Source organism: Eurosta solidaginis, chromosome 2 (assembly GCF_040869045.1).
Source record: "Eurosta solidaginis isolate ZX-2024a chromosome 2, ASM4086904v1, whole genome shotgun sequence".
Lineage (NCBI taxonomy): Eukaryota > Metazoa > Arthropoda > Insecta > Diptera > Tephritidae > Eurosta > Eurosta solidaginis.
Genome location: NC_090320.1, coordinates 285,188,282 through 285,214,636, shown reverse-complemented (window position 1 = coordinate 285,214,636; position 26,355 = coordinate 285,188,282). Strand labels below are relative to the sequence as shown.

The 26,355-nt window shown below is 37.7% G+C and overlaps 1 protein-coding gene across 1 annotated transcript in view; it reads right to left on the bottom strand.

Annotated features, from left to right (window-relative positions):
• Positions 1 to 26,355, bottom strand: part of dpy (dumpy) — a 307,368-nt gene that overhangs the window by 109,676 nt on the left and 171,337 nt on the right. Inside the window, exons 6-9 of the mRNA XM_067768302.1 lie at positions 16,359 to 16,490; positions 12,800 to 13,171; positions 11,980 to 12,306; positions 1,882 to 9,162 (exon numbers count right to left, since the gene is read on the bottom strand). Coding sequence (XP_067624403.1) covers positions 1,882 to 9,162; positions 11,980 to 12,306; positions 12,800 to 13,171; positions 16,359 to 16,490 — 8,112 coding nt within the window. The remainder of the gene's footprint in view (positions 1 to 1,881; positions 9,163 to 11,979; positions 12,307 to 12,799; positions 13,172 to 16,358; positions 16,491 to 26,355) is intronic.

Below are 26,355 nucleotides of genomic sequence, written 5' to 3'. Positions count from 1 at the left end.
TAACTAATTTGAAAGACAAAATTTCGATAATTATGCAGGGTAAACTTGCTCGTTGTGGTATGTTGAAACTTTCAGCCAGAGAATGCAGCGTTGTTGATGAATTCGACTCTCTTCCTCAAAGCGAGGACTTTTGAAAGAGCGTTCTCGGCAGCGACGACTGGAACAGGAAGTTCTACATATACCGCAAAAACAGAATGCAAGTGTTGATGGGGATGGGGTGATCTTGGAAGGAATAAAAAAATTCTCACTCTTTAGGACAATGAACAAACTTTGACGGGAATCGAAATTTGAATTTAGCTGACTGCTTGTGGATCAAGCGTGTTTGAGGCTTAGAGATTTTTAGTTGAAATAGATAATGGAGATACATTTTGTTCGGGTAGCCCCTTATCGTACCTCTAATCTTACCTATAGCCCTTCCCACTTAAAATATATAATAGCTAAGCCGTGTACGTGAAGTTGCCTTGCAAAATAGTCAATGGCGTACTAAAATTCCTCTGCAACTGCCACATAAGTCTTTCGTCGAGATTCGAGAGCATTTAGAAATATTTTTGCTTAAGACCTTCGAAAATATTATTATGACTAATTGGGAACTAAGTTCTGCTGGTATGATGTGTACAAAGTTTTCCTTGAATCTGGACTTTGGGTATCATTGCCAATAGGGAAGGCGGCAGGTGGAAACCGCTGCTCGGACGAAGTATGGAAAGATGATTCCAATGCCGACTATATCTAAGGTAGTAATTGAAAATATGGGGGCGGGACTGGAGTACTGGGGTTATGAGTTCCCAAAACAGTACGTCGGCTCGATACATAACTTTTTATAAAGTTTTGAAACATAAATTTTGTCGATTGTTGTGACATTAGGTTTATCAGATCCAAGCGTGACCCATTAAACAAAGATCGCGCTGACAACGAAACATTTGTTTAATGATCTCCGCACTTACGTCACATTATCAGATGAAATTATAACCTAGTAATCGAGCGTAATAGTGAGAGAGAATTAAACAATAATAACTGCCATGAAAATTCTATGTGCGCATTGCATTGATAATATTACGTCACGCTCAGAGAGTGAATTTGTAATAGAGTGAAGAAAAGAGTTACGTACACGCACAAAGGTGAATGTGAACTACATCATTCTGCTTATGGGAGTACGCAAAAAGTATGATGAGAGAGAATCAAACAATAATAACTGCGATGTTAATTCAATTCGCGTACTGCATTGATAATGGGACGTCACGCTCAGAGAGTGAATTGATAATAGAGTGAAGAGAAGAGCAACGTACGTGCACAAAGATAAATCTGAACGTCGTTATGATTATGGGAGTACGCAAAGAATATAACGACGCAGTTTATTATAATTTTTTATTAATATTATTTCATTTAAATTGCACTGAAGGTTTCGAGGTTTGTATGCTTAGAGGTTCTTCTGGTTTGAGGACTTTCTATATAATAATATAAGCGGTGTATTCAAGTTGCTTGGTGGGGGATTTTAAGAGCTCTTGTACTATTTTTACTTTTGCACTTTCGGATATTTATAAAGTTTCGTTTCTTAAGTAAGCTTTTAAGCTCTATACACTTTGGTTATATTTAGGTTATACCCAGCATACCCACACATCAACACAATAACTGTAGGGATTACGCGAACCCATGTGCTTGGTATTGTTTGTTTTTTTTTGGTTTTGTAAGTAAGGGTTGGTAGTATGTATGTATGCAGTTAAAAAGGTAACTACAAAGTTAGCGTACTAAAGGGTTACACTCAAATTTTTTATGGATTTTAGGTTTTTATTATTATAAAAAAATTTAACCGTTCCAGAGTTAGCGTTCGTTATGTGTTTTGAGGGTTCTTTGTAGGTTTATTTTCCTCTTGTGGTTAATACTTACGTTTACATATACTATCCGAACAGTAGGTATTTGTCGGGCAGTCGCTGGTCATTTGACATGGTACAGGTAATGGCTTACAACCACTAAACCGATCAGACGGATTACCATCATAACCATTACGGCATGCACAATGAGCTTGATGACCTTTAGGAATACATTCAGCATTTGTGCCACATTTAACATTAGCACAAACATCGTGACATTTAGATGTACCATTTACTTTAGTGCATTCAGCATGCGGGGGACAATCATCGCTAACTTCACATTCAACCGCAGTGCGACAACCTTCATTATAGGGATCACCAACCAAACCAGGAGGACAAGTACATTTGAATGAACCACGTGAATTACGACAACGCGCACCTGGACCGCAAGGCGCATCCTTACAAAAATCTACAACATCACAACGCGTACGTGGATCTCCAGTGTAGCCAGGCTGACAATGGCAAACTTGTTTATGATTTTCCGTTGTGCAGAGCGCATTTTCTCCGCACGGTTCACCAATGAGACAAGCAATTTTACACATGTGATTATCACATGTTTTATCGTGCGAACATTCAGCATCCGTTTGACATTCAATTTTGCGACAACCACTCTTCGGGTCACCGAAGAATCCATCTTTACATTCACAATCAGGCGCGTGACTGCGCGCTATACATTCAGCATTACGTCCGCAAATGGCGCGTCCCAAACATACATTCTCGCATGAAGCGCGCCCATAGCTATCCTGCAGGCAGGTCTCATTAACATCGCAATCATCATCGGTGTGACACAAGACCTCCTTTGTGCATATGCTATTCAAACAAAATTGGAATTCCGGGCATGTAGCATTAGAGCGGCATGTTGGCTGGCAAACGCCCTGAATGCATAGTTGATCTGAGATGCAATCACGTACGGAAGAGCAGAGTGTAGCGCAAATGCCATTTGTACAAATTGTGCCCGCAGCACATTGACTATCAGTGCTGCAGTATTGCAGCGTCACACAGCCAAGTTGCGCATCACCTGTTGTACCCGTCTCGCAAGAACACATACCAATATGATTTTGTGTCGTACAACGCGCATTCAATCCGCAAGCGTTCGGCAGCGCACATGGATCAACGCATTTTGAATCTAGGCAAGCTTTCTCGTTAGGGCAATCTTCATTCTCTGCGCATTCAATGTAGACACACTCAATTGAGGGATCACCACGCGTATTGGGTGGACAAGAACAGATAGCATTATGCGACTGAGCCAAGCAAGTGGCGTTACGACCGCATACACTTGGCGCGCGTTCACAAGGACTACGACAGCGCGCATTTTGACAACTAGCGCTCGAAGGACAATCCGAGTCGGTGAGGCATTCGTTGGGATCACGACAACCCACTGCAATAGGATCGCCAATAAGTCCTTCAGGACATTGACAGTGATACGTGCCCGGTTGATTTTGACAAAAAGCAGTGCTATGACATGGCTGCGACAAACATTCATCGATATCCTGACAAACGCCATTTACGAGCTTATAACCATCGTAGCAAGAGCATACAGCTTGATGATTGGCGACATTACAACCACCTTTGCCGCACGAAATAAGATCGCAAGGTTTAATACAACGATTAGTTTCACTATCGCAAGCCTTATCGCTAGCGCAATCTTCACTAACCAAACACTCGACTTTAAAGCAGCCCACAGTATGCTCGCTTGCATCGCCCAAGTGACCAGGTGGGCAATAACAGGCAGCTTGATGATTTTCCGCGCTACAAAGTGCATTCGGTCCACAGGTGATATTTGTGCAGGGTTCGGTGCATATATCATTGACGCAGGCTAAGCTGTTTGAGCAATCATCATGCTTATAACATTCTTTGGGTTGTATGCAGCCTTTTTGTGACTGACCATCACCTACAGTGCCGTCGGGGCACAAGCAACGATAAGAGCCGGGTAAGTTTTCACAACGTGCTGTAGCATGGCAAGGCGCTTCAGTGCATTCGTCGATATCCGAACAACCGAAGGGTGTGCCGATAAAACCAGCAGCGCATTTACATTTTCCGCTAAGACAAAGTTCTGTTGGTGGGCAATCAGCATCGGAGTCGCAGCCTGGATGGCAAGTGCCATCATTATTACAAATTTCGCCAGGTAAACAATTGTTGCTGGTATAGCAAACTTTACGACAAACATTCTGATAACAGCGTTCGCCAATAGCGCAAGCGCTTGTCTTCTGACACGGCAAATTACATTGATTACCGATACACATATGTCCGTTGGGGCATTGATTCGTGGCCAAACAGGGCGCTGGCACACGCACGCAACCTTGATCCGGTGTAGGATTACCTTCGAAACCTTCGGGGCACGCGCATTGACTTAAATGTTTATCGATGCTGCATCGCGCGTTGGGTCCACAAATGCCGCCCGTTTTGCAAGGGTCGGCACATTTATTATTTATACATGATTGATCGTTAGGGCAGTCCTTGTTGTTGCGACAACCTAGCACGCAGAAACCTTCCAAGCAAGCTAAAGCTGTTGTACATTGACTGTGATCCAAGCAAGGTATAACGCAAATGCTATTCAAGCATTTTTCGCCACTGGAACAGTCGTTCACATTACGACAAGCCACACGACACTGACCATTGTAGCACACGTCGCCACCGCAGTCGATATCTGACTTACATCTAGACACGGAGCGCACGCAACCGTCCTTCGGCGACTCACCACTCTGTTGGAATTTCAACGGGCAACTGCATACTGCTTTACGATTCACTACTCTACACTCCGAATTGACACCGCAAGCATTTTCACATGGATCCAAGCAGCGGCCACTGGCGCATATTGTATTAGCTGGGCAATCAGCATCTCCATTAGGGCATTGGCTGTCTGGACGACACCCAGTTGTAGCAGCATCACCAATAAAATTTGCAGGACAGCGACACGTTGGACCGTTCGGTGTAACCTCACAAATTGCAGTGTGATGACATGTTCCCGCTACACAGCCACTCACTTTGGTGCACTCCACTTCAGGCATTGGATTTCCTTTGTACCCCGGTGGGCATTGACAAACAGCACGATGATCCTCAGCAATACAGATAGCATTTTCACCGCACGATTCCTCATCGCATACATCGTAGCACGTGTGCGTCATACGATTGCACATTTGTGTTGAAGCACAATCGTGATTGTAGACACAAGGCACACTCTGACAACCATTGAAGGGATCATTTGGATCGCCGGCATATGGACCGGGTGGACACTGACATTGCGCGAGATGATTGTTCGTGACGCATACAGCACGCGGTCCACAAGTCACACTCTCACAGGCTGGACGGCACGTGAGATTTTCGCTTGAGCCATATTTAACACACGCTTCTGATTCCGCGCATTCAGCATTAGAGCGGCATTGATTTTTCGTTACCGGTTGACAGCCATTACGATCATTCGGATTGCCGACGAAACCGTTTAGACAATCGCAGCGTCCTTGGTGATTGCGCGCCACGCAAATCGAGTTGGCGGGACAAGTAAATTCGTCGCATATGGATACGCATTTTAGCACACCAACAACATCGGGGCGGCAAGCTGAAGCGGAAGGACATTCCTTTTCACTTGTGCAATCCGGCAACGAAGGTTTCTCGCATGAAGAGGTAACTGGATTCCACACAAAGCTATCAGCGCAATTACACAAAGCATGACCACTTGCATCGATGTTGCACACCTCATTTGTGCCGCACACAACCTTTGTGCAACGGTTAATGCATTCTTTTGTTCCTTGAATATCAGGCGCGCATGCGTAACCGGGTGCGCAATCGCTGTCCGCTTTACATTTATCTTCTACATCAGGTACTTTGCGCTCGGGTTGACAACCTACTTGCAAGTTGCTCGGGTTACCGAAATAACCATCGGTGCAGATACAGGAAGAACGATGATCATTTGACACGCAGAGTGCATTAGGTCCACATTGTATTTTCGAGCAGGCATCGACGCACTTGCGCAAACCCTTACCCAATTGGAAACAGATTTCTGAGTGCTTGCAGTCTGCGTCATTGTTGCATTGACCGCGTATGGTGCAGCCCGCTTCAGTGTCGTAGGGATCGCCAATATAGCCGAGTGGACAAATACACTTTCCACCATCGCAGGCTGCTCGCGGACCACATGCAGTATTTGAGCAAAGATTCTTACACTTTCCACTCTCGCACGTAAATCCATCAGGGCATTCGACACGAGCGCCACATTTACACTTCTCCGCGTCACTACAGAAGATAGTATCAACTGGTTGACAGCTACTGAAGGGATCGCCAGCGAAACCGGATAAGCATAGACACTCGAAACCACCTTGAGTATTGAGGCAGGCAGCATTCAGGCCACATGGTTTATTCACACACTCATCGACATCTTGGCAGCCGACGTAAGCATTACCGGTATAGCCTTGCGGACATATGCAGCTAATTTGTTGACCATCTGAACGACATTCCGCATTCGGACCGCAGCTGTTGGGAGCGCAAACATTTTTACTCTGCGGACCGCAGCCTTCATACGGATTACCGGTCGTACCGGGATTGCATGCGCATGCGCTATTACCAAAACCATATTCACAGTGCGCATTCTCACCACACTTTGGTTCACACTCGGCATATTTCACAGGTGGTACACAAACAAGGTCAGGATTTCCAATAAAGTTCGGCTCGCAAACACATTTACCGCTATTCCTATCACAAGTGGCGCCAATGCCACAAACGACACTTTCACAACGCTCCTTACAACGTCCATTAATACAAACTTGACGCTCAGCACATGGACGTGCTGCGCTACATTGATCGATTGAGCATGAGCCGCCCGGGAAAGGATTACCGGATAAGCCTTGTGGACATTTGCATGTAGGACCCTCCGATGTTGGTATGCATAGCGCGCCTTCACCGCAAATAATATTCTTACATTGTGACACACAATCGCCATTGGGATCTTTACTAAAACCAACGCGACAACGACACCAACCTGCATGATTCTCAGTTTCACAAAATGCGTTAGCTCCACAGAGTAGACTAGAGCAGGGCGACAAACAAGTACCCTCCACGCAAGCCAAATTACTTGCACAATCTTCATTGCTGCCACATTTACTTTTCGGCGCATCAGTTTCCAAGATGCAACCGCTTTTGTAGGGATCGCCGGTAAAACCTTTAGGACATACACATTGATAGCCGCCTTTCTTATTCACACAGTAAGCGCCATAAGCGCAAGGCAAGTGCGCGCATTCATCTTCATCTGTGCAACCCATAAGTGGATCGCCCTTAAAGCCTGGTTCACACATACATTGTGGTGGATCGGTGGGCGTACATTTTGCATTAATACCGCATGGAAAACGTTCGCAAGGACTCTTGCATTTGTTGTTGTCATAGGGGTCCAAAAAGAAAGGTGGCGGGCATACGCATTCCCCAGGTTGCACACATTTCTCATTTGTACCACATTCCTTATCGGCAGCACATTTGCGTTGTGCCGGTGCGCAGAGTCCATGAAATGGATCGCCATTGTAGCCTTCGGGGCAAGCGCAGGAATAACCGCCTGGTAAATTAATACATTCAGCACCAAAAGCGCATACCTGAGCATCACGTTCCACACATTCGTTGACGTCGATACACGAGCCATCTGGTCCGGTTTTATAACCCTTGGGACAAGCGCAGTAGCTAACGCCACCCGCGATGGAAATACATTCTGCACCACTAGGGCATTTCTTATCCTTCGAACAATCGGCGAGTATGCAGCTGTTGCCAACCAATTTATATGGCGGCTGACATTGACATTCCGGACTGGTGCATTGGTCGCACATAACAAAAGGATTACCGCTAAAACCTTGTGGGCATTTACATTCGTAACTACCGGGCAGATTTTTACAAAGCGCATTAAGACCGCACGCAGCCTTTTGACGACTCGACGAGCATTCATCAACATCTTGACACTGTCCATTTTCGGCATTGCGTTCGTAGCCTTGACGGCATATGCACACACCACTTCCTGTGTACGAGTCTGTAACGCACGTCTCGCCTGGAGAGCAAGGATTCGAGTCGGAGCAAGTGAAAGCAACTTTACCTGCAGTACAACCTTCTTGATAGGGATCACCACTTGTGCCGCTCGGGCACTGACACAAATAACCACCGGGTGTATTTGTACAGATCGCATTCGCTTGACATGGATTCGCTTTACATTCGTCGATATCATTACAGCCACCTGGTGTGTTCGGACTACCTGTATAACCTTCTATACATAAGCATTGCGCATGTCCGTTAGCCAACATGCATTGTGCATGCGTACCACAATTTAGAGTTTCGCAGGGATGACGACAATCATTACCAATATTTGGCTGTGGGCAGAGACAACGTTTTTCTGCATCACAAACAGCATTGCCAGGGCAATCTTTCTCTGTCACGCACGTTACGATTGGCACGCAACGTACTGTGGGATCTGGATCAGCGATTGAGTCAGCGGGACAACGACAAGTATAACCACCGCCTTGCATATTCACACAGTCTGCGCCTTCACCACATTTACTGCCTACACGACACTCATCTACATCCACGCATTTGGTATGCGCATCACCAGAGTAGCCCGCTGGACAGGCGCAACTAAAGCTACCCAACGTATTCGTGCATGTCGCATTCACGCCACAACTTCCATATGGACCGTGTACTACATCACATTCGTCAATATCTACACAACCGGCGGAGATGTCACTAGGATTGAATGTCCAACCATCTTCGCAAATACAATAAGCTTCATTACCATCCGGTTTGCAGTAAGCATGTTCACCGCAGCGCACATCCTCACAGGGTTCCTTGCAGGCAATACGCGGTGGCGTGCCCACGAAACCAGCTTCACAATCACAATAATATGAACCGGGCGTATTTATACATTGCGCATGCACACCACACGCATCCGCATGCGTGCGACACTCATCAATGTCGACACAACTCGAACCGATCGGTTCGAAACCATCCAAACAAAAACATTGATTCTCTATACATTCAGCATTGTTGGTACAATCAAAGCTACTGCGACAGAGTATATTCACATCGACTTGTTCACAAGCCACTTTCGGATCGGGTTTTCCATCAAAACCTTGTGGACACTTGCAGTTGTAACCGGGTACAGCATTCTCACAGATCGCATATGTTCCACAGGGTTTCTCGAGCGCTGTACATTCGTCGATATCCGCACAACCGCGGAAGGGATCACCGGTGTAGTCTGGTTTACAAGTGCAGACAAAACTGCCAATAGTGTCGGTGCAAATCGCGTTCTCACCACATGGGTTGTCTTGGCATTCGTTGATGTCTAAAGTGCGCGCACATTGCGGCGGGGTGCGTTCAAAAAATATAGTACGGTGACGGTGCGTTGACGTTGACATTGCCGACGCGTGCACAGTGAGTCAATACGTGTAGTGGTTCGTTTGATTTTGTGGTTTATTTGATTGTTGAGGCATCATTTTTTGTATTTTTTTTTAGTTTGGTTGGCATGGATTGGATATTTTGGGTTGGTAGTTTGGATTTTTTGGCGTTGATTCAATTGCAGGTGGTGATACGTGGTTTGAGGTACGTGATGTTGTTGGGTTCGGGAGAAGGTTGTTAAATTAGTGAAAAAATTAAACAAAGAACAAAAATACTAAGGTTACAATGTATTCATGATAGTAATGATATGTTGTTGAAAGATACTTATGTAGGAATAGCGTGAAAATAGGCAGTAGTTGAAACGAAGATGAAAATCGTAAGCATTTAAAGAGAGCTACTGTAAAGCTTTTAAGCGTATGAAAACTTCTAAAGCTTTGGAACTTCAAACCAAAATAAAGATTTACATTTCAAAGCATACATATGTGAAGACATTTTTGAAATATAAGCAAGCTTTAATATTCAAAAAGCTTCCAAAAAGTTAAAACAGCTTTGCAAAGTTAATACAATTCAACTTATATCATGAAGTCGTGAATAATTTTGACAGCCTGACCAGCAAACGAATTATGAGCTTTTAAAAGCTTAATGAAAATTTTCTTGAAAAGTGAAAAACAATCGTCCCTAAAAGCTAAAAAATATGAAAGCGCTCCTAACTAATAATATTGTAATACAATTTATTGCTAACGATATACAGCGCTAATAGCTCCCAACAAAAACTTTACAAGTTTAAGTAAAAAGCTTTTTGCTATGCTAGGCGTCGTTAAAGTCAAAATCGAATAAAAATGTAAGCATAGAAATTAATTTCTTCTAACTAGGATCTTTCGTGAAACTTACATACATAAAGCCTGTGAATAATTCATACCATAAAAAGCTCACTCAGCTTTCGTCTGTACGCCTCAACAACGCAGAACTTTTCTCAAAAACACTTTCCCTGCAAACAATTTATTTTAAAATAATTTCAGACATAAGCGTTTCTCTTACGGAGTTTTGAGATAGAAAGTTATTTAAAATAGCCAAATTTGACAACGAACGTCGTCTTAAATCCTGGTAGCTGTTAAAGAGTATAACAGTGTTTGATATTTTACAACTTGCCTTGGTAAAACTTGAAAAGTTGTATGAAGCTGGGAAAACTCTTCGAACAAAAGTTGTAAGAAGCTTGCAAAGCTACTTGCATAAAAACAAATCTTTTTTATTTAGCACAAACAGGTCCAAAGAGCTTTCGATTAGCACACTACACATAACACTCAATTTTCATAACCAAGCTTTAAGCTTTCGAGTGCTTTTTGTTTCCAGTTTCGACTTAGCACTTTTTTCCTACCTTTTTTGAAATCCCTCACTGTTTGCTGGCTTACGAGTTTTCTAAAGTTTCAAAAGCATTGGTAGATAGTTTGAATTAAGTTTTGTAGTATCGTCGATAGTGTAGTGTGAAAAGCTTATGAAGTGTAAAGAAAGCTTGCAAGCTTTTTCATTAAGTGGACATAAACTTATAAATTTTTTGAATTTGGAAAATATGAAATTATTGGATTGCAAAATCTGAAAAATTAGAAATAATAATTTAAAAGGCTTTTTTCTTGATATTCTTTTTACCTAAAGCTCTATAACTCCTTTCCATAGCTCAGATTTGAAATGTTGCTGTAAAATAAGCTTTAGCTAAGAAGCAAGCTTTGAGAAAATAAATTTTCAGGCTTTTGAAAAACTTCAGAAAAAACGTTTGATGAGATATTTTAGGTTAGTTTGGCTAAAGTTTGAACAAAATCTCATTACTCAGAGTTCAAAAATACCCTGATTTGGTATTAAATACACATTTAACTAAGAAATACATTTGACTACTTTTCGACGTCAAAATATCTTTCTCGACGTCAAAATATCTTTTCTAAACATTTTCAAAAAATTTCAAAATTTTTTTTTTTTAAACATTTTCTATGAGAAAAAATTTCTAAAGCCAAATTATTTTCAAAAAGTAAAATTTTTCGACTTCGAAGTATTTGAAAGCAACTGAACTTTTACAACAAACTATGAAGCGCTTTTTCCAATAACTTGAAGAACTGTGAACTAAAAAGCTTCCAAACATTAAAATAAGTATGTTAAACTCAGAGCTTGTATTGAAGCATTCAAGGGCCCGTTAAAAAAAAAAAATAAAATTTTGTTGTAAAAATATTTTGAGAGTATAATTTTTATAAAAGCTAAATATTTCGACTAATACTCTAGAATATTTGAAGCTTTGTTCTTCAATAGGAACGTACTTATTTTGAAAATTGGAGAACGCATTAAATACAAAAAATTTAAGCGAGAAAAGGAACGCTTAAATAATGTTTTCAATGGTCATTCATCCTTATTGAAAGCTTCAAAAAAAAAGAGCTAAAAGTTTTCATTTTGAAATTCTTAAGTGGAATATTTTGATTACGCATTTTTTCTTAAGATGTCATAAAAGTAAAAAGTTTTAAATGCAACGAGCTTTTGACAAATCAAGTTCAGTCCTTAGAAGAATTTTAGCTTGTAAGAGTGTTCTAAATAAAAATGGTTCTCTAAAATTTAATAAAAGTAAAAACGTTTCACTCTCATAAGCTTTCTACAATGAAAGCTCACTGCTGAAAACACGAAATCAACAAATGTTGATAAAAATATGTAAGAAAAAAACTTGCAAGCTTTTAAAAAAATATTGTATAGTCTAAATTAAGCTCCAATAACATTTTAGCGGGATACTAACTTTCACAATGTAAATAGCCCTGTCCTTGAAAGCCACTTGGACACAAGCAACGATACGAGCCGGGAAAATTAATGCATTTCGCGTTCGTGCCACACTTGGCCATACCGTTATCCAAATTACATTCGTCTATATCGACACAAGCTAAACCGGCGCCAGTTACACGCAGTGTAGTACCATTACCGCCATAGATGCCGCCGCCACCTAAACTATACTCTCGTTCAAATTCGAGCGTATAACCGGGTGGACAATTACACGCAAAGCTACCGCCAATATTCACGCATTCAGCGCCCACACCGCATGGATTGTTAGTAGAACATTCGTCGACGTCTGTGTGCGTGTGTAATAAAGTGCAATGTAGCAGCAAAAACGAAATGGGCATTTGGATATTTTTGAGACGTTGGCGATTATTATTATGCAATACATTTGTATGTATGTAGGTGTATGTGTGCGGTGCATATTAATAATAATTATTGCCCAAATTATTAATTTGTTATTATTTACGTTTATGTTGTTGTTAAATGCATTTTTGCGTATGTTGTTGTTATGATTATTATTATAATTTTTTTTGTTTCAAATATGGCAATTAAATTTTGTTTATGATTATAATGTGAGATTTTGTGCCACCGTGATTAATATTTAATGTTTAATATTGTTGTTTTTTTTTTTTGGTTTGCGCCAAAAAGTGGAATGAATTAATTTTTTTTTTATTTTGTGAGGAATGCAAATAGAGGAAAAATAATAATGAATTTTATATTAGAAAATGATTGTATGAATAAATTTTTGTTCTGCTTTCTCATTTATAAATTTCCGTAACACTTACCTTCACATCCCTGACTGGGATCGCCCGCAAAACCATCTGGACAAAGACACTTGAAACTGCCTTCTGTATTCAAACATTGCGCATTACGTCCACATGGCGTTCGCGTACATTCATCATAATCTGCACATCCGGTCGCTGAGCGCGCATCACCATGATAACCTTCTGGGCAGTCGCAGCGATAACCACCCTCGAGATTTGTACATATGGCGCCTGGACCGCACACATCGGGATGTGTACACTCATCGATGTCCGTACAGCTGTAGTAGGGATCACCATGATAGCCTTCGGGACATGCGCAGGTATAGTTGCCGGGCGTATTGATGCATTGGGCACCAGTACCGCAGGCTGTGGGACTTTGGCACTCGTCGAGGTCTAAGGAAAAATGAATAAAATACGATGTGATTAAAAATTATTTGGATTCAATTATAAATTTTAATACATTGAATTAAACAAAAATCGATAAAATTACGATACGCAAAGATGTTTAATATCCAAAAAACTATCGATACACATTTTTCTATTTCATACTAAGTAATAAGCTTATAAAACGATTACAGCGTGCTCTAAAACTACTTACCATATTGATAGCAATATCGATGTTTCTGATATTTTATCGACAAACAAATAAAGTTTACGATTAATTTATCTGAAGTCCGGATTATTTTTTATAACTGTTTAAAAATATGCCTAACTAACTTCTAAAAAGTATCGATTATTTTTAAATCGATAGCAAAAATATTTTTAAACACATGTATCGGTGTTAAACTCATATGAAACAAAATTAATTGAAAAAGCAAACAAATTTCGATCTTCACATATCGATAACAAATTACTTTCGAAAACACAAAATATGTGCTCTTATCGAAAATCGAAGAAAAAAAAAATTATCAAACTATCAATATATATCGATAACAAAATAATTATCGAAACATAAACACATTTTTAAAAGAAAAACGCAAAAATTTGCTAAATTTTCATTTGGAGAGCCGTTCCATGGTTATAGGGCTGAATTCTTGAAAGTCCGCATTTTACTTTTATTTATGGCCTTTTTTAAAAAAAAATTGAGAAATAAAAAGCATGCATGATTCGTGATGAAAAATTCTATGGGGATACCCGCAATTCCACAAACTTTCATCTGGAAAAATTTTGTGACCCATACTTTTTCGGGTAAAAAAAAAAAATTTATAATTATTAAAATGGGTTCCTGGAACAAATTTATCAAAAACGTTTAATTTTGAAATATGCCGAACAAAATGTGAAAATAAAGTTTCGATAACAATAAATAGTGATCGAAAAACTGTATCTAGTAAAAAAAAAAAAACCATCGAAAACACTAAGAAAAAAAAATTATCGATAACATTTGAGTAATGCGTTAATACCAAAGCGTGTTTCGAAAAACAATCGAAACAAAAGTTTCGATGGTAATAACCAACTATCGAAAAAATATTATCGAGTCAAAAAAATATCGATAACACAATACTCAACATAAAAACCAGAAAACAATCAATGGTAATAAGTTATTATCGAGAATATCTAAGCTAGCTAAAAATTGTCGATTAAAATGAGAAATTTGTCGAAAAAGAAGATATTGAAAAGTGGCGGTGTTATAAAAATTACCGAAAAAATACTATAGAAGCAAAAAATTTTCGATAACATTAGGTTGCATGTCAAAAGCAGAAATATTAAAAAAAAAAAACACCAAGGAAAACGTTTTGAAAAAAAAAAAAATTAAGTAATTATCGAAAAAAATAATTGAGCCAAAAAATGTATCGATAAATGCTAAAACCAGAAGCGTGTTACAAAAAAGACCGAAAAAATGTTTCAATGGTAATAAGTAATTATCGAAGAAATACGATATAGTTGTAAAAATTATAGATAATAATTTACAACTCGTATTGACCTCTATAACAGTAATCCGAAGGCGAAAAAGAAAAGCTTCATCTTTGTTTATATTATAATCGCTCAAATTTCAATCAGTTTCTTAGCACAACACAAAGCTTTATAGATTCAAAGCTTCAGCAACCCAATTGTCAACCGTATCTACCACGAGGGTAGTCCTGTTACAAATATGAATGTTAACCTGGTTCGACAACTGTTGTAAGAACGTTGGCGATAACAGTTTTTTGAAAAAAAAAAAAATATTTTTTGGGTTTTGGGGCGTGTTTTGTTCGAAAAATTTACCCTTTCGCCATTTTTTTTTCGCAGGCTCGAAAATTATTTTTTTTGGGTATGCGTAGTGGAACTTTTTTTCCTGAGCCCAAATCTTATCGAAAAATTGATGGCGCGATATCGGTTAATAACTCGACCCGGTCTAATGAATGTATCTTACACATATTTAGCAAGCTCTGGCGACCCAAAGTTCCTAATGGAACTAGGAGCTGGGGGGAGGTATGGCCTTGAAGGTTTAATGTGGTCATATAAATCGTTCCCGAGATGATCGGGGTAGTACCTTAATGGTGCTTTGTTATCGCAACGTACCGGATCTATATCCGGCAAAAGAACATCAACATCAACATTGTCGTTAATACAACAACAAAAACAAAAACTTAATTTCTGTCCAGAGATAATTGCATTTGAAGTTGGCGATTTTCATATGGTTGTTGTGATGTTGTTATACACAGAAAGAAATTTTGTGTACAAAGAGATTTTCTTTGGACTTATTGGACCAGGGTAATTTTTATAAGCGCGACCGAAGACCGCCAATACAGAAAGGTTTTCTGCGTAAAAATACTACTGGTCCGACCTCCGGTTTAGGAGGGACTCGGTGTAACTTTTCAGTTTTTCGTTAATATCTTTTGAACAACTCAAAATTTTTTCCCTACGGATTATTAATACTGAGGTCAAGACGCAGCGTTTGACAATTCTCCCGATATTTTTAGACGTGGATTACATGTAAACGAGAATCATGTAAAACAAAAACCCAATGAAAAGTTTCGATTACTACATTAATTATAGATGAAATATTATTTATTTATATTACAAACAGAAAAAACACAGTGAAATTAAAAAAAGGGAAAATCAGATTTTCTTTGGTATTAAAGATTTATCAAAAAAAATATTGAACCAAAAAAATTATCGAATGTATTTTGTTCTACATAAAAACTAGGACTTTGTGAAGAATTTAAGGCCATAAATTTACTAAAATTCAATGCTTTGAATATTTAATAAATTTAACGAAAATTCAAAAAAAAAAAAAAACTTCACTCTAATTTATTCGAATATGCGTTTAGCATTGGATTCTCACGTTTTGTTTCGGTGAAATTAGGTAAGTGCTCTTATGTATATAAACATACCGTACATATATATATATGTGCTACAACGCTCCACCGCAGCAAATTCTATTTGATATGCAAACGAAATCATTTCCTACCTGCCGTAGCGTAAATTTTCAAATCAAACAACAATTAATTGGTGAAGCGCCAAAATCTTACCTTCAATCCTAATTTATATTGATCTTTCGTTAAAGTTTTTAGATATTAGAAAAAAATGCACAAAATATTTTTGTTGAATTAATACCCAAACACCAATTATGCTATTAGTTTTATTATTCCAGACTTACCTGTGCACAGCACTTCACCATCGCCTTCATAGCCATCTCTACATTTGCACAAATAATGCGCTGGAAGATTACAGCACTCAGCGTTTTCAACGCAACGCGCTCTTATCGTAGGATCTTGGCATTCATCAATGTCTAAATGTGAAGAAGAAGAAGTAGTGTGTTATGATGCAAAATATTTTTGTATTAGATAATTAGTGCGCAGTGTAAAATTTGTGTTGGTATGTATGTGTATCATATGTATGAATGTATGCAGTTAGGTATATTATAAGAGTTAGCATATAGAAAGCACTGAAAATTATACGCATGAATGATCTGATTAATGCTTATAAATGTCAAGGTCAAGGTTTCTTGTTTTTTTTGTTGTTGTTGACAAATAAATTATAAAATATACAGTTGCATGTACACTAGAGGTTTACGCCGGTTACTTAATCGGCGGCGGCGGAGTATGCTATATTATATACCGGCGGCGGTGGCGTGGCCGGCGCGCCGACAAAGTTATCGGCGTAAACCTCTGAATTGAATGGCTGGACATCAAGAGTATCACATTGTTAACCCAGCGGGTCAGGGGGTTAGAATATACCCGCGGTAGGTATGCCTGTCGTAAGAGGCGACTAAAATACCGGATTGGCCTGAAGGTTTAATGTGGCCATATAAATCGTTCCCGAGATGGTCGGGCCAGCACCTTAATGATGCTGTGTTACCGGAGCGTACCGGATCTGCAAACGGCAAAGGACCATCACATCGATCACTCCCTAAACCTTCGGGGAGCAACCGTATCGCTACAACAACAACAGTATCACATTGTCTACAACTAATGAATATGGAAACATACTGCTGACGTCAATGGTATGTTTGACGATCTGGAATAATATCATTAACTTGCGGATAAGTATCTGGGAGGCTTGTAAAGCGAAAATTTAAAAAAATAATATTTGGAAAGGTTTTGTTTATGTGTATTTAAGGCAATCGACGTTTCGGCCATTTCGGAATGAACCGCGGTTTTTGCCTCAAAATCTTGCGGATCGATCAACAAATTTCGGGAGTAGCTCGTTGCGGAGAGAGGGAGAAATACTTAATATGGTCACATTTTTGTAGCGTAGTTTCACCGAAGGAGATGTTCTGCGCTAACTCTAATATTCGTCGTCGGCACGATTTCTTTAAATCATTTGTGGCTACATGTTGGTCACGCACAAAGGCGACTTACGGTTGCTATCAATACTAATAGCCATGACTCTCGTGGCCCAGTTTAACGATTAGCGTCATTGCGGGCTTATTGTTAATCGTGCCAAAGGGTCCTTATACCATATGCCAGCACAGCAGCTATAGGACTGCGACTTCGAACGCATACTTTCATCGACGTCACTTTCCTAGAAGCTCTAAGTGTAGCTCCGAATACTTTCTGATGGATGTTTTTGTCGCGCTATGCTTACGAGCTACACCTTGAAACGCTAGGGAGTATCTATTCGGCCAAAGATGCCGCCCTCCAAATCATAAGCAGTCTAAGTGGATATCATTGAGTAACACATGGGTGAAAATGGTATAATCCTTGGCGCATCTAGTTATATAATTTAAACGTTACAAGGACCGTGGATAAAAGTTGCAACGTTTGTGTTCGATACATTAGCTTCAATAGTCCCGTTTGTAGGATGTAGGTTATAATTAAAAATTCTTTTTTTAAAACGTATTTTGAATTATATTTTATTTTGATCTTTTAACTTTTTTTATTTTACCAACTTCTAACAATGAAAATTTTTGATAACTGAAAAATCAATATTGAAAATAAAAAAATTGATAAAACATTTTAAAATTACAAAGTGCAAAGTAACTAAAATACAAAGTTTAATAAAAATAATAAGAACCCTACATTACTCCCCAATCAAGAAAATGTATCATTAAACAAATTGAACGTAACTCTGTTTTTATGTAAATTCTTGGTGTTATTTGTGTCTGTTGTTTCCATTATTGCAGGTTTTAATCTATCAATAGGAATAGTTTTAATATTATTATCTATTTCAAGTTTAAAACATTTTTGGCCTTTTTCTACAATTTTGTAAGGTCCTTCATATGGTTGTTGTAATGAATGTTTATTAATGACTCGAACAAATGCAAATTTACAAGTTTGAATATCTTTCGGAACGTAAATTCCAGTATCAGAATCTTTATGATGACTTAAATTTGATCTAAGATTTCGAAAATGTTCACGTAAATTACTTAAAATTTCGGTTGATGAGAAATTTTTAGCTGATGGCACAACAAGTTCCCCTGGCAAACGTAAATTCTGTCCGAAAACCATTTCCGCTGGTGTAGCCGAAATATCTTCTTTGTAAATAGATCGCAAACCAAGTAATATGACAGGCAACTCGTCATACCAATTATTTGTGTCCTTTCTAACTGTTATAGTAGTCTTTAATTGTCTATGAAATCTTTGAACAATACCATTGCCTTGAGGGTGATATGCGGATGTTGTAATTTAGTGACTACCAAGTAATTTAGTTAATTCTGAAAACAATTTCGATGTAAATTGGCTACCTCAGGCCAACGGGTAAATTACTCTGTACAAATGGCCTAGGAGTTTCTCCTGAAATTTCACACCAAATATTAAAATTTAAAATGGGAATACTAATTAGTTTTAAATTTAGATATTGAGAATCAGATACAAGTTGATTTAAGTCATCATCTTTTTGTTGTTCAGTTTGTAAAATTTTAAAATTCAGTTCTGCATTATATATTGCATTAACCTCAAAAGCTCTAGATAGCGTATCTGCTACAACATTGCATTCTCCTTTAATGTATTGTATGTCATCAGTAAATTGTGCTATAAATTCCAAGTGTCTCGTTTGTTTAGGACTTCGTTCTGCTTTTGAATTTAAAGCAGTAGTCAAAGGTTTATGGTCCGTAAAAACTGTAATTTGTCGTCCTTCCAAAAGATATCGAAAATGTTTTATATTTAAGTAAATTGCCAATAACTCCCTATCAAAAACACTATATTTAATTTCAGTTGGAGAAAGTTTTTTAGAAAAGAATGCAATGGGTTCAATTTTATAATTGTAATTTTGTTGTCCCCCAATCGCTGTGTTAGATGCATCTACTGTTGTTCGGCCTGAGTGCGTCTGGAACCGGCAGTGGGTAGGCGCTTAAGGGTCGATCTCGGGAAGGTTCACTCAGAAATACAATAAAAGAAAACACAAAGAGGATTTCCTCGTTATAATATTGTATTTAATTAAATTGAAAGGAAATGTACAATGATGATATGACTTTACCTTAACGTACAAATGATGGCGATCCTGGGCGACGTGAACTGCTTGGCGGTCAATCGAGAAAGAGGCCGGTTGTTCCGTTGATGACAACCGCTAAGCCGCGAAAAAGTCATCTGGTATTAAGGAGGGGAAAAAGCCACACACACAACCACCCCCACATATACGTGCATGGGTGCTAACAACCTGCACGCACACGTGCATGTGTATGAAACGCATGCATGTGCATGCATGCACACAAATGCGGCGTGAGTGTGGGTGGCTGGAAATATTATTAAAACGTTAGGGAGGGGCGCCGTCAATCAGGTGAAAGTTAGGCATTGGGCCTAAACAACTGTTAAAGATAATTTAGCATCTTTGTTAAAATGATTTAACAATATCGTAGATGCAAATTTATCTTTAATGCATTCAAACGCTTCACTCGAATTCTCGTCCCATACCATCTTTTAACTTATTTTATTTTACCAACTACCAACAATGAAAATTTTTGATAACTGAAAAATCAATATTGAAAATTAAAAAATTGTTAAAACATTTTAAAATTACAAAGTGCAAAGTAACTAAAATACAAAGTTAAATAAAAATAATAAGAACCCTACAATGGATAACCGCCTTCAGTTTTCAGACTAGTTCGACTATCCCCTACGTTAGGGTAGTAGAACACCCGTTCATTTGTTCGACTGTCTTCTCGCGAAGAACAAAGTCTAACCGGGTTAAAAAATGTGCCTACATATTAACATTTGTAACAGGAGCCGTCACGTTTTGGTCATATTTAAACATGATTGAAAGACTATATCCAATGTGATTCACTCCAAGGGACTAGTTGCGGATAGGGTCGCCAACTTTAGGAAATGTCGAACCGGGAGACTTGGGTGGTGAAATCAAAATTAAGTGTGAAAATCAAAATTAAGATTTCAGACGCTATTTTATGGTTAAGCAAATAAAGTGATTTTCAAACCCTTCTCATACGTGTTGAAGATATATGCAACTTAGTGTGAGCTGAGAATCATTACAAAGGAGAATTTAAACCACTGGAGCCTACTAAAGGATTTTGCATCACTGATTTCGCTTATTTTTTCAGCCAATCGGGATATAAAATTCGGCACCTTTTTCGGGTAACTTGCTTTTTTAACAACTTGAGGACAATTTGAAATTTTTTTTAAATACATTTTTCTCTATTAGTTTTTGAAAAATTTATGCGAAGTGAACATTTAAACTTATTATGTAACTTTTCTTTAAGTGTTTTGTTTTAATAACATGGTGATTTCGGTAATGCGAAAAACTGCATTGAAATCGCCTGTTTTTTCAAATAACTTTTGAACGGCTAGAAAGTGTTAAATTTCGCAATTGGATTTTTATAACTGGCAGTGATGCGCATTCCTTGAAACCCCTTTCGACCATATCGGAGCAATTTTCGAGATGAGCAATAAATGGCCTGGACACTTTTAAAAGAGTAGAAAATATAGTAACGCGCCGAACGCCGCCGCCGCCGCGCCGATATTTTTGACATCCGGCGGCGGCGTGCGTAAAATGTCGCTAATCGGCGGCGATGGCGGCGTTTATCGGCGGCGTATATCTATATGTACACATATGCATATAAGTCAACGTCAACAACAATGACAGCAAAATGTAAAATGAAATATAATTTTCCGGCAGCAAACAAATTTATAATACCACTACAAAAAATAAACGAAAGACTTAAGCGACAAACTTGCTTTTATGAGGCTTTTGTGTATTACGCAGTTTTCATGCACCACTGCTTGTGAGTGCGTATACAATGATGCAAGGGCAATACAAATTACAACAACATTGGCTTTGGTAAATTTTCCGCATGCGTAATTACGTTAGCCTGTCGGCGCATCATCGTCATTTTTGGCCATTGATTATGCCAATTTGAAGGTAATTTCTTATTACTATATTTATGTTTGTTGTTGCATAAATATTTATTTTTTTGTGCAAGTTGGAATTTCATTGCCAATTTGTGTTAGATGCAATTGTAGTAGTAGTCGGCTTGCAATGTCAGAGTGACAAAAATCATTTTGCAAATAAATTTTTTTTTCTGGTATTTTGTCTCTTTTCTGAGTAAAAAGAAAAAAAAAAAAACAATTTCTGAGCAAAATAAAAATTTCAAATTTTTTTTCTTATTTTTAAACCTTATTTTTATAAAATCCTATTTTTTCATTCACTTTGACTAACTCAGCATTGCATTGGATTTATGACAAAATCAAGCTAAACTAAAAACAACTAAGGAAGTCTAAGTTCGGGTGAAACCGAACATTACATACCCCGCTGTACACTTGAAACGCTGCTGTTGTCTGTTTTGTGTGCTTAATGTTATTCATTTTTACTGGAACAATTTCCTGCTATAAGGAAACTATATGTACCAAATTTTGTTACGATATGTAAATTTTTCTTCGAGTTATGGCTCCCGAAACATTGAAAATTGCTTAGACAAAAAAGAGGCGGTGCCACACCCATTTTCAAAAATTTTAGTGTTTTCCAATTTAATGTCATAATTCAATTTAGAAAGTAAAATTTTATTGATACAAAGCTCTTTTCTAAGATATAACTTATTATTTTCGTCTATGACCCTTTTAAAAATCTTTTATATAAAAGCGGGCGTGGTCTTTAGTCGATCTCCATTTTATTTCCTGCTATAGGGAAAATTTGTTTATCCAATTTCATTACGATCCGTTAATTTTTCTTCGAGTTATGGCTCCCGAAACATAAAAAATGGCTTAGTCATAAAACAGGCGGTGCCACGCCCATTTTTTTAAATTTGAAGTTTTTACTATTTACTGTTATAAATCCACTCGTGAAATGAAATACCATTGATATAAAGTTTTTTTTTGCAAAGATATAGCTTATTTTTTTCGTCCACGACCCTTTTAAAAATCTTTTATATAAAAGTGGGCGTGGTCCTTAACCGATTTCGTTAATTTTTTTTCAAAGCATTCCTTATAGTAAAGGCGACCGCTGCCGATTTTTGATTTATGATTGATAATGTTTGTAAAATTTATTTTATCACAAGTGGGCGGTGTCACGCCCATAAAAATTTTTTTTTCAAATTTGTATCAAGAGTCTCAATATCAGTCCACATGCCAAATTTCAGGTGTATTATTTACTTAATAATCAGATTTTTTGTGTTTTCCAAAATGTTATATATATAAAGACTGGGCGTGGTTATCATCGGATTTCGCTCATTTTCAATACCAATATATTCTGAGTTCAGATAAGCTCGCGTACCAAATTTGGTGAAGATATCTCAATATTTACTCAAGTTATCGTGTTAACGGGCAGACGGACTGACGGACGGACGGACGGACGGACATGGCTCAATCAAATTTTTTTTCGATACTGATGATTTTGATATATGGAAGTCTATATCTACCTCGATTCCTTTATACCTGTACAACCAACCGTTATCCAATCAAAGTTATAATACCCTATGTACAAATACAGCGGGTATAATAAGCAAGCATATCGCCTGATGCTGTTTCCCGTTTCCTATCATAAGAATCCCACCATGCCGTTTAGTAAAAGTAAAATGGCAACAAAATACACATAAGTTATATGCATCATGTTTGCTAAGAATGAAAATTTTCTTTTTTTGTATAGCAAGAGAAAGCGCAATTCTGTAAGCCATCAAATTTCAGCGCTCGTTTACTATCTGAACTGCAATTAACTTCAAACGCAAGCGCATATTTTATTGTAGAAAAAAAGTCCAAGATATTTTAATGATGCATAAGAAAAAATAACAAGCTACAGATGCTAAGTAGTTGTTTAACTTAGTTGATTTCAAAGTGAAAAGAAATGCTGTTTTTCGATTGGAAGGTCAAGATAATTGTGCGCAATGGATGTCTAAGAAACATTTGGAAGGCGTGAAGAAATGGCCAAGAAATATTATTCGCATAAAAATTTTGTTTATATGCTGCCCATAATCCTTGTGCTCTTTTTGTGAAAAAAGTTGTTCAAAAGCGGAATCTTAAACCTTCAGCCGACTTTTTCAAGAGCAGTGTACTCCGCGAAAGGTCACCCATTGGTTTCGGAAGAGCTTTAAATGTGGTGATATTTTGCTTGAATGCAGCTACTGCAAATAACTGTAACGGGTCAATATTTTAAGAGAAAAAATCATACTTAATGGGTAACTTCATATATTTGAGAAGTACGGTAATATGTTCCTTACTACACAGACCATCGATAAATGGATTGTTTTTTAATTTCGCTTTTAATATCAAAAATAGAAGTTATTATACTCAGCGTGCTTTGCACACAGAGTATACTAACTTTGATTGGATAACGGGTGGTTGTGCAGGTATAAAGGAATCGAGATAGACTTCAATATATAAAAATCATCAGTATCCAAAGAAAATTAGATTGAGTCATGTCCGTCCGTCTGTCCGTTAACACGTTAACACGATAACTTGAGCAAATATTGAGATATATTCACCAAATTTGGTACACGAGCTTATCTGGACCCAGAATACATTGGTATTGAAAATGAGCGAAATCGGATGATAATCACACTCACTCTTTATATATTGTAACGAACTTTGAGAAATTCCGCTTATTTGCAACAACCTTCTGCTAACGTTCGAATCACTAAACTGTTGAATAAATAACTCCAATATTCAGTAATGCAAAATGGTCTTTATTAGACTACTTTCACAATAACACTTCTACTTCTCAACAGATGGCGTGCTTAATTTAACTGATTCCATGATTGCTCAGCTTGCGCTCTTTTATACTCTTCGATTTCTTCGTTCGCATATTTATAGGCGTTTCTAGAATTTAACTTAGTTACCAGCTATAAAATTACCAGCTATAACTACAGATGCACGTTATAGCTTCTCATATGCGCGTGTATATGTGGGTGATATTTGCACAAATGATTGCCTACTTTTGTGAGCATCTCAGATAAGATATATGCATGTGTTTGTGCATTTCTCTCCGCTGCGTTTACGTACATATGTGTAGACATAATGATTTATTCGTTTATGTAGATACAAGTGACTTCTTAGTATCGGCTTAGAGATGATAGTATCCCTTAATGTTGCTAATATTCGTCACAATATATAATATTTTGGAAACCGCAAAAAACCTGATTATTTAGTAAATAATACACCTAGAGTGTTGAAATCTGACTTGTGAACTGATATTGATACTCTTGATAAAAATTTTAAAAAATTTTGTGATAAAATCCATTTTTCAAATATTATTAATCAAACAAAATTCGGTGGAGAGGTTGCCTTTACTATAAGGAATGACTTGTAGAAAAACTGACGAAATCGGTTAAGGACCACGCCCACTTTTACATAAAAGATTTTTAAGGGTCATGGACGAATAAAATAAGCTATATCTTTGCAAAAAAGAGCTTTATATTAATGTTATTTCATTTCTTTTATAACGCTTGAACTTATAACAACAAATGGGCAAAACTTCAAATTTAATAAAATGGGCGTGGCACCGCCCCTTTTATGACTAAGCAATTTCCTATGTTTCGGGAGCCATAACTCGAAGAAAAATTTACATATCGCAACAAAATTGGGTACACATATTTTCCTTATAGCAGGAAAATATTTCTAGTAAAAATGGACAGGATTGGTTAAATACCACGGCAACTTCGATATAAAACAAATTTAAAAGGGTCGTAGACTAGAATAATAAGCTATAACTTAGCAAAAATAGCTTTGAATCAATGATATTTCACTTATCAAGTTTCATTGTAAGAGGAAATGGAGAGACATTTTTTTTAAACGGGCGGTGCCACGTATTATGTAGAAAAGTAATTTATCTGAAATGAACTGTCCAATGGAAGCTCACGCTGAGTATATAATATTCGGTTAAACCAGAAGTTAGGCATCTTTACTTGCTCTTTTTCAATTATTTATTTCATTCGGAAAATAACAGTAATTTTTCAATCCTTTTGTTGATTTTATTTTTTACGTGAAACAAAAGTATCGATAAACAACAATTACTTTTCGAGCGAAATGAAACATTCAAAAAAATTAACTGTTATATTCCGAGTGAAATAAGTCAGATAGAAAAATAATTTAAAAGCTATTTTAAGAACCAAATAAAAAACTCGCGAAATAAAAAAAACTTGAAAAGTCACTGTAACTTTTCCGAGCGTAATAAAAATCTTGAGAACTAACTTTTATTTTTCGATCGAAATAAAAAACTCAAAAAATATCTGTTATTTTTTGAGCGAATTGAAAAAAAAACTCAAAACAAAATTATTATCGAAAAATAATTATAAAAACCGATTTTTATAATAAATGCTAAGTATGACTCCTACGATCCCTGATTTCGCCTCAAAGTACTGCGAGTTTGCGTGCTAACATGCTAAAACTGACAGTTAAAGTAACTTCATTATATTGGCATAAAGAAAGGACGCAAATTCTTAATGCTACTCGGGCTTGATAAGCATGAAGTAAAGTTAGAAGTATAGACCTTAAGCGAAATCGAATGACCTCAATGTTGACAAAAGCAAGGTATTAAAAGAACCATAATACCTCAACTTTGACTGCCTTTACCGAATGGCAGTAAGCTTTTGCTCTCAACGAGTGTCAAGTACGTTGGAATCGAAAAAGGCAACGAGCTTAACTGGAAAGTCAATATTGAAAGAACAGTGGAGCGTAAATCGCTTATTGCTCGTGCAAGAGAAAAGTTAGCAGAAACTGAGGCCCAAAACCAAAACTATTGATGTTTCTTTACACAGTAGTCATAAGGCACATCCTATC